General features: G+C 35.3%; 1 protein-coding gene across 1 annotated transcript; it reads right to left on the reverse strand.

Annotated features, from left to right (window-relative positions):
* Positions 1 to 403: 403 nt before the first annotated feature.
* Positions 404 to 7,098, reverse strand: LOC128552087 (uncharacterized; the record flags this gene model as incomplete). The annotated part of the gene is made up of 4 exons (XM_053533094.1): positions 6,235 to 7,098; positions 5,670 to 5,726; positions 1,152 to 1,267; positions 404 to 748 (listed from the first exon to the last, which is right to left on the reverse strand). Coding segments are annotated over exons 1-4 (1,362 nt in total), but the record flags the coding sequence as incomplete, so codon positions are not given.
* Positions 7,099 to 9,873: the final 2,775 nt, after the last annotated feature.

Below are 9,873 nucleotides of genomic sequence, written 5' to 3' on the forward strand. Positions count from 1 at the left end.
AGTCTTAATGAATATGATCACAAAATTCTTTCTGTATTTTTATTGCTTACTACAGTGGCGAAAGTCAAAAGTTATTTATAAGAATTGAAACGTTTTCATCTACATTATCAGATTAGAAAGAAAATTTGTACGCCATGTATACGAGAATATCGGGCAGGGTAACTGGTATATAGGACCGCGAGCGTTCAAGGTCGTTCACGCTCTATTGACGTGTAACAGATTTGGGACCTTCCCACGTCAATATCAATATAAATATGCTTTAAAAATATAACTATGAAATTTCATTATGTTGTTTTTTCTTTCTCCATGTATTTTTATATCATTAACGATAAGGACGCAATGTGACCTGTATTGTGTGAATACATATGCATAATTGAAACGGGTTTGAAGAAATGAGGTTTACCTTTCTGTTGTAGAGAAATGTCTTAAATCGTCTAAAGAAGAACCAGTCATGATGCACATCATCGAAAGCGAGGTCAAAGTATTTATCCTCTGCATCAAATCCAAAGCTGTCAAAGTTTTTCTTTGGGTCAAATAGAATGGCTGTTGGGGCTTTCATAGACATTAATCCGCTAGATCCCACTGTCCACGACCTGTTCATTACAATACGAAGAGGGTTTTCCTCGTAGTCGCGGCGAAGTGAATATGCATAACCACTGTAAGTTGTGCCGAAGTCAATAGCAGCTACCAACAACTTGGTTTTCTTCTTTAAAATTCGTTCTGGACAAAATGATACGTGCTGAAGATTCTGTTAAAAACACTGCAACAATTAATTGCATAAACAGTCAAAAGTGGCGAAGTCGGTGAGAATAAAAAAAGTCCATATTAAAGAAGAATTTCTATAGGCCTTTGAAATGATTTTAAAATCATGCTTTATATATTTACATAGATTTATCTTGAAAATTTCAAACGCGTTGACAAAAAAGCAAAGAATCTAAGGCTAACTAGTACAATACTTAAAAACCTCCAATTGAATAATTATTAATATGCATGGATTCAAAATAATTATGATAATTTCAGAATGCGCTCTATATAGTATTGTAAGAGCGATGATTATTTTTACTTTGTCCTCGGTCAGTACTATCACATACATGTATGTTTTACAATGAAGTATGAAACATGTTAATAAACAAAGTGTGAAATCAACTTGCCTGTATGCCTGCGTTGCCTCTGTCGATTGGTTGTGAAGATGTTTCGTCGTATGTTCGTACTTTGAACTCAATTTCTTCAGCCTTATGCTGTAATTGTTGCGACATACTGCTCAAATCTGAATATATAGGAATGTTAATCGTAACCTTCTCTGCACAGACTATGCGTAAATAAAATTAGTTCCGTGGGTGAAATCAGAATAATATTGAAAATAAACTCGAAATTATGGTACAGCTTGTTATTATAACGATGACTCGATTCCAAAAGCGTATAGCCTTGAGTACCACATTATGCTATTCTTGCATACCAGACGGGGATTTCCGGTATTTTTACCGGTGCTGGAAAAATCCATCTTACACCCCGGGGTGTAAGATGACTCTCGTGCTTTAAATGACGTATTACGAACTACATATATGCAGAAGATGTATGTATTTATTTATATTGTATTTCAAAAAAAAAAAAAAAAAAAAAAAAACGGAATAAAAACCCAATACCTTGACAGTTCCTCTTTGTTCCTGATAGTATATATCTCGGTTAAAAAAACACGTTATTTTATCAAAAACTCAAAAAACGGAACTAAACATTGTTATTTGTCTTTGAAACGTCATGACGTCTTTCCTGTTTACAGACGTTGCTTTCCCGCGCTTTGTTTAAATACGCTGCACTATAAGAAATAGTTCTAAAAAGAACGCCGTTCGATTGTTTTTATTTTTATTATTATTTCTTGATATCGGTATGCAAGAAAAAGATTCTTTCACTTGTTATAGGTGCAGGAACATCCGGCTCTCGGGTAACTGTTTAGGCGCTAACTCGGCTGGAGCCTCGTTACCGCCTAAACAGTTACTCTCGATGCCGGAAATTCCCATCTGCACCTACAACCAGTGAAAGACTTATATTCCACACTGAAACGACTGTATTAAACTAAAATTTCAAATAACACTTCAGGGCATCTTAGGATTTTTGAACGAACTAAGACACTACAATGTGTCACATAATATGTGAAAATTAGAAAAATACACTGATGCTTCAATATGTTCAGTTAGAGGTCTCTGATACACCACATAAAAGTTAAACATTTTAAGTTAAAAGAAATACGTTTCTAATTTTAGGTGTAAATATGCGTATTTTGATAAGGTTATTTACTTAAATAAGAATTATTGTTCGGCACAGTTTTTATGTTACGTGTTTACAGTGGTACAAAGATGATCGCTGTCATTTCTACCATGATTTGTTCGATATAATTAGAAGTACACAGTGTTCAAATATTTTATGGAAATTATATAAACTTGTACAGTTTCGAAATGACTTTGTAATCTCTAAACAGGTAAGTAGAAGGTCACACAAGGATATTTAAAGGTGAAGTTATTTAAAATTGGGTCAGCAGTTTCCTACTAAAGTTTCTATTACATACATATAGGGAAAAGTAACCAAGCCATCTGGTGGCCATGTTTTATGAATTAAAATAATTTGAACAATCTTTGTAGAAGGACACACAAGGACAATATGTGTGAAATGGACCAGCGGTTTTATACAAGGAGATTTTCAAAAGTTACTCTACTGTATACATACAGAGAAAAGTGACCACGCCCTCTAATGGCCATGTTTTCGACGAATCAGGATAATTTGTACAAATTTTGCAGGAATACACACAAGGACAATGTGTGTGAATCATTTTAAAATCGGACCAGCAAACAAGATTTTTTTAAGTTTCTACTATATACAAATAGGGGAAAGTGACCATGGCCTTTGATGGCCTTGTTTTTTGAAGAATCAAAATAATTTGAACAAACTTGATATCAGGTGACACAAGGACTATTTGTGTGAAATGAATTAAAAGTCGGGTCAGCATTTTCAAACAAGGAGATTTTCAAAATTTCCACTATATACGCATAGGGAAAGTGACCACGACCTCTGGGGGGCATTTTCTGAATGAATCGGAATAATTTGAACAACCATTGTAGTTGGTCACACAATGACCATTTGAATTAGTTTTTTTTTTTTAAATCTGGCCAGCAGTTTCACACAAGAAGATCTTATAAAGTATCAATAATGTAATGCCCCGGATAATGAGAACTTACCACATACTTTGTTCATCTCAGATGCTAATTCTAGTCATGTTTTCCTTGTTTTTCATCTTTAGCTGCAAGTAACGTAACACAGAATTGTACACATATGTGTTGATCTAGATAAAATGACCGATCAAACACATATTATACAGTCCTATGTTCGTTTTAATCTAGATTCTAATCCAAGTTTGTGAAGTTTGTTTACTTTCTGGACTGGATTCATTTCTACATTTATCTGCATTTTACATCGTTTTTCCTGTATGTGAATCACTGTAGCAGCGGCACAATCACTCCATGTTATTTAAATATTTGTTTAAGACAACTGTCATCCTTTTATTCAATCCTATTTTGTGTAAATCAGCTTTATTTTCCTGAGAATTCACTGTATTTGTCACATTTTTCTGACAGTAAGCTGCATTGTGGGATTGTTTACTTCCGTTACTAAGCAGCAAACATAATCATTGTCATCTTTAAAGATGTATAAAGCTAATAAAAACCTCAGATTTAACCCCCTGGTACATAATTTTACTGTAAATCACTCTTTTATTCGTTGATACTTTGTGTTTGAATTATTTGTGTAACTTATAACAAAGTACACAAAATTAAACTTCATAAACTGTTTGTACAGAGTTCCTAGTCTTTGACCTAATACATTAGAAGAAGCTTTCTCATGTCTATCGGCCGAGTCCTCCCGAAAGTATTTAGCTCCTAACCGAAGGCTACATCAAGACAGAATAACCACCCTAGTGCGTAACAATATTATACATATATCGAAAAGTGACCACGCCAACTGGCGGCCATTTTTTTGACGAAGAAATAGTTTTAACAATCTTGGTTAAAGATTACATAAGACTATTTGTGTGAAATTATTTCGAAATCAGACCATCAATTTAGGCAATGTCGTTTAAATATTTGTTTTTCTTCAGCCCCGGGGTCAGCCCCTATGTGAAATCAAGAAAATTGTTAACGCGGGACGGACGAACGCATACATGCACGACGGACGCTGCGTGATCACGATAGCTTTGAAATTCGATAAGCACTTCGTGCTCAGGTGAGCTAAAAAGCTATATTACTTTCGGATACATTTCTTTGATCAATCCAGTACTATAATTCTGGTCTAAATAGTCTAATTGTACACATCTCTGAATGGCATTATGTGTTTCCTAAGTCAAACATTGTGATGTAAACAAATGTGGTACATTCGCATGAGGCTTCGAAAAATGGCTGTATCAGCTGCATCATAAACACTTATATGGCAATTAGAAGACTGTTACTGTTGTAGCAAGTAAGAAAAAGAATTTATTTTTATGATTTAAAAAGTAGTCTTATATATTTATAACTTAAGACAGAATCTTTGTTGGACCATATTTTCACAAATCACATTTTCCACACCCGTGAAGAAAACGATCCTATTATTCACATTTATCTCATTTTATTTTCACATAGACCGAAAATATTCACTTGAGATCGATCTCACTTTTTGGTGTAGCATCAAATCAAACTTTTAGAAGAAATTCGGCTATTTTCGTTACTAAAGCCCCCTATTCACGTTGCCCAATCATGAATTGACAGGTGAAAGCCAAGTTATAAATAATGTGTTTGTTTGTCCCCAAAGTAATTCGCGGATGCATAGTCTCTTTTACTGGAAAGTGTGGCTAATTCTAAGTACTGCTTTACTTACTTTTCTAAACACTGCCAAGATATAACTCGATAGTTCCTTTTATCTACTCAGAGACTCAGCCAAAACAATGTGCTGATAAAACGGGGAGATAAAGAATTTTATGCATGTAGTTGGTATACTGATATAGAACAAACTTTTAATTTTGAAACCAATTTGTTATGAATACATTTTTACATTATGACGAGTTATGGCGGCTGATTTAAGAAAATTCGTTATGTAACGTTGTCGTTTATGTAACACATTTCATTTTGTTGTCCTGGCACCTGCTCCAATGCGCCATAACAAAAGTTTGAATGTTTTGTTTGTCATTTTGGCGTGTGCGCCAACGTGACAAAACAAAACAGCGCGACATAACAACATAGCAAACAGTGCAATGAAACATTTCATTTCGTGCTGGGTTTGTTTTGCGATGGCGTGCGAACCATTAACAAAGATTTCGTTCTGGCGTGACGGCGCGTGCACGAAGGCGAAATAAAATGCTTTAATGCCTCTTGTTGGCGCAAATGTCAGGACGAAATATTATATTTGTCCGGCAACATTTTCAAACGGCCAGTAAAATTCTGGTTAAATCAGCATATCTGCACGCGTTTCTCGGTAGGTATTGAATAATAGGAGGTATTACGATCTTTAACAAACTGCAATGATTCAGACAAATTCATGTGAAACACAAAATTGGCCATTCCCATTCACCACATGTCAAAGCTAATGATCGTATTCTTTACAGAGGTTTGAAAATATGACCCAACAAATGTTTTCCTTAATAATTGTACAACCTTCGTTGGTTCTGTTCCGCTGTTCTTTTAAATTATCTACCAACCATTGCTGTAAAGCTGAAAATAAAAGACACGTAATGATATTAGCATAAGAAAGTTGCTATAATTTCAAACGGTTGATAAGTCATATTATAGTGAATATTTATACCAAGTTAATAAGATATCCATGTTATACACCGGAATAGAATACACGTCTTAAATCTTTGACCTCTAAGAGTAGGAATCTAATCTTGATCGCGCACCCGACACATTGTCTTGTTTTAATTGTCAGTTTTGTTTCAAGTTATTGATAAATCCGACCATGCATGACAAATGTTCGACCGAACACGATGTCACCAATCATAAAACCTACGCTTGTCGACACCTTTGGATACTTTTAATTAATTAATTAATTCTTCAATAACCAACCAAAATCGATCATGTAGGCTCCAACGTTTTAAATTAAAAAATGTAGGCCTTTAAGCAAACGTAATATTTCAGTAAAAATCAAAATCAGCTGTGTCAGTTCCTGCAATTTATGAAATAAAGTGAAATAATCCGTTTAAATGATACAACGTAAACTTACTTTTGATTTGAGAGCTAACTTCAGTCAGAGCCTGAAAAGTATTACATTCGGCTCCTTCTATTTTCTCCATTTGTTCTGCTAGTTTTTCTTTCGTTGTTTTAACATCTTGCCTGACATTGTCCTCAACAAGGTTCAGTTTATCTGTTAACTTTTCCTTTGTCCTTCCTACCTCCTGTCTAAGGTCTTTAGAGAAAGCTAGCTGTGTTTCTTTTAAGTCTTGCCTAACAGTACTTTCAACTGCATGTATTTCATTTGACAACGTTTCCTGTGATTTTCTAATAACAGTAATGACTTCTTGAAATAGGGCGTCAGTGTCCTTCGCCTCCTGTAATCTCTTAATTGCAGACTTTACCTCCAAAGGTTCAGATGCGTAAGTTTTAATGTATTCTTTACATTTGTCCTTGATACTCTGGTCAAAACCGTTAGCTAATGTGTTAATCGCATCTCTAAGGTCTTTTTGCACGTCCTCATATTTTTCTAAGTATAATGATGCAGATGGACTATGTGCTAGAACTTCGTGCCTAATGAGCTTGATTTCTTTCATTTTTTGTTTTTCTTCATCACTCAGTGATTTACGGAACAGGAGAAGCATCACGCCAATAAGCATTTGGATATCCCATTTATTGACGTCAGTTCTGTCATACCCGTTGTTTGGAAATAACTTTTCCATTTGTTTCTCATGAAATTCATGTCTGAGTTTATTCTTGTATTGTTTTAACAATGCGTCTAAGTCCCCTCCATGGTTTGGTAGCTCTCGACCTATAACATGTTTGGCAATATATGCACCACCTTCACACAAAAGCAGAATGGTCCTTAAGTAATGCTCGTTTTCTAATGTGACCATTTCTAAAAATAGTAACACAGTTATCTAAGTATCTTGTACAATTATAGCATACTAGGGAGGATAATATCGACCTGGTTTTAGGTCTAGCATTCCCTATAAGGGGCCGATTGTCCCAAATTGGAAACAAAAATGGTAAATGGGCCTTATAATAATGCTACAAATAAAGTTTGATGCAGATGCGTCAAGTGGTTCATGAGTAGAGTTTTTTTTTTAAACATTTCTATTTTTAGCTCTAATGGCCCAGTGAAAGAGGCAAAGTGCTCCCATTTGAGCAAACTAGGGGATCTTATATTAATGCCACAAACCATGTTTGATGAAGATACTTTAAGCAGTTCATGAAAAGAAGTCGTTTAAAGGTACTTCTAATTTTGGCTCAAGCGGCCGCTAAAAGGGGCCAAGTACCACCAGTTTGAAAAACTTGGGAGAGGACCTAATAGTGATGTTATAGATTAAATTTGATGAAGATTCATTAAGAAGTTTGTGAGAAGAAGTTTTTAGAGAGCATTTCTATTTTACTAGTAACTCCTAAAAGGAACCAAGTGTCCCCATTTAAACAAAATTCGGAGGGGACCCAATAATAATGCTACAGACCAAGTTTGATGAAGATCCTTCCAGAGTTTGAAAAGAAGTCGTTTAGAGGTATTTATAATTTGGGTCCAGCGGCCCCTCAAATGGGCCAAGTGCCCACTTTAAATAAATTTGTGAGAGGACATTATAATGCTGCTACAGACCAAGTTTGATGAATATCCTTTAAACGGCTGATATGAAGAAGTCTTTTAAAGACATCTCTATTATTATTTCCAGTGTCCCACATTTGAATAACATTGGGAGACCACATTATAATGATGTTACTAACTAACTTTGATGAAGATCCTTCTAACGGTTATTGAGAAGAAGCTGTTTAAAGATATTTCTAATTTTGACTCTAGCGGTCCCTAATAGGGGCCAAGTTCTCCCATTTGAACAATTGTGGTAGAAATAATACAGTGATGCTACAGACCAAGTTTGATGCAAATCTATTAAGCGGTTCTTGAGAAGAAGTAATTTAAAGGAATTTCTTTTTTCGGCTGCAGCAGCCCCTAAAAGGGGCTAAGTGCCCCCATTTGAACAAACTTGAGAGAGGACCTTATATTAATGCTACAGACCAAGTTTGGTGAAGTTCCATCAACCAGTTTATGAGAAGAAGTCGTTCAAAGGTCTTTTCAATTTTGGATCTAGTGGCCCCTAAAAGAGACCAACTGCCCGAATTTGAACGAATTTGGGAGATGACCTTATAATGATGCTACAGACCAAGTTTGATGAAGCTCCGTAAGAAGAAATTTGTTAAAGTAAGTTTTTTTTCTTCTATTTTTAGCTCTGACTGCCCCTAAAAAGGACCAAGGTGAACCATTTGAATAAATTTGATAGAGGTCCATGCCGGGATGCTACTGACCAAGTTTGGATTAGTTCTGACCAGCAGTTTTAGAGAAGAAGAAATTTAACTAAAACTTTCTGACACAGGGCGATGGTCGATGAACCCTGGGCGACTGAGGCCGGAGTATCCGCCTATACTTATAGCTCACCCTGAACAAAGTTCGGGTGAGCTAAAAAGTTATCATAATAAAACAATTAAGTGAAGTTTGTAGATTTCATTCCTTGTAAATTAATATCTTAAGTAATATATGACAATTAAAAGTCGTGAATGACAATTATGAATACCCCGGAGACCTCATGAGCTGCAGGGATCTTTAAATCCTGTGGAAAATATGTATTATACATAGCATATTTTTCAGGCGCTAGTCATTCTCACGACGTCGCATCATGCGGAAAATTATCTCCTCCTTGACATCGAAAACGCAGAAATTCCTCGTCCTTTTATGTGAAAACGCAGAAATAAAACAAGCAAACATTTATTCAAAACATTTTGAAACCAAAACGCAGAATTTTTTGACCGCAGAAATAACCCGCTATACGGTAGTCAAAATATTTTGAAAGTTGAAAACATTTCCTATTAACGCCCTCGGAGATTCTAAAAATGATGCATATGGATTTATTGTCTTATAATAAAAGAAAAAATAAGGAAAAACCTTGTTACTGAAAAGTAGCAAAATCCAGACTTTTCCGCTTCAAATTAAACAGAAATTGTTTGCTTGGGTATTGTCTTTCCTTTAATAGAAACGCTATCATTTTATAAAAGTCATATTGTCTAGAGTACGACCCCCAAAACACATATTGACATGTTCAAATACCCTGCAGCAGTGATAACATAGTAATAAAATCTAGCGACATCCCTGTTCAAGCGGTAAGTTTGATGGCTCGAAATAATTACGCATCACCGTGTGTTCGAAACCATGTTTGGGATGTGAAATTCCTTCAAGGTAGAAGCCTTGAATTCTAGATGTTAGAAAGCAACCAAGCTGGCTTACGGAAGGTAGGTGGTTCTACCCATATACCAGCCCGTAATGAAATAATGTTTGGAGGGGCACCTTGGCTCTTCCTCCACCTAAAAAAGCTTGAAGACGCAATATAACATATGACTGTACCTAACAAAATATCTTGAACGTATCATCAAAAACGATTTTGATGGGGTATTTTCTGTTGTAAATATTCAGTCAGTTTGAACCTATTGTCATTCCAAATCCATATCTGTCTACGTTTTTTGCTGATGATCATATAGCAAATTAAAGCTTTAATCCTACATCTGTTTCCGTAGAATCACAAGCGATCGGAGACCTTGAAAGGTGCGCAGTTATAATCAATGACTGGATGAATAGAAACAAACTGAAAATGAACACTTACAAAACTGAATTTTTTAT

Source organism: Mercenaria mercenaria, unplaced genomic scaffold, assembly GCF_021730395.1.
Source record: "Mercenaria mercenaria strain notata unplaced genomic scaffold, MADL_Memer_1 contig_2023, whole genome shotgun sequence".
Classification (NCBI taxonomy): domain Eukaryota; kingdom Metazoa; phylum Mollusca; class Bivalvia; order Venerida; family Veneridae; genus Mercenaria; species Mercenaria mercenaria.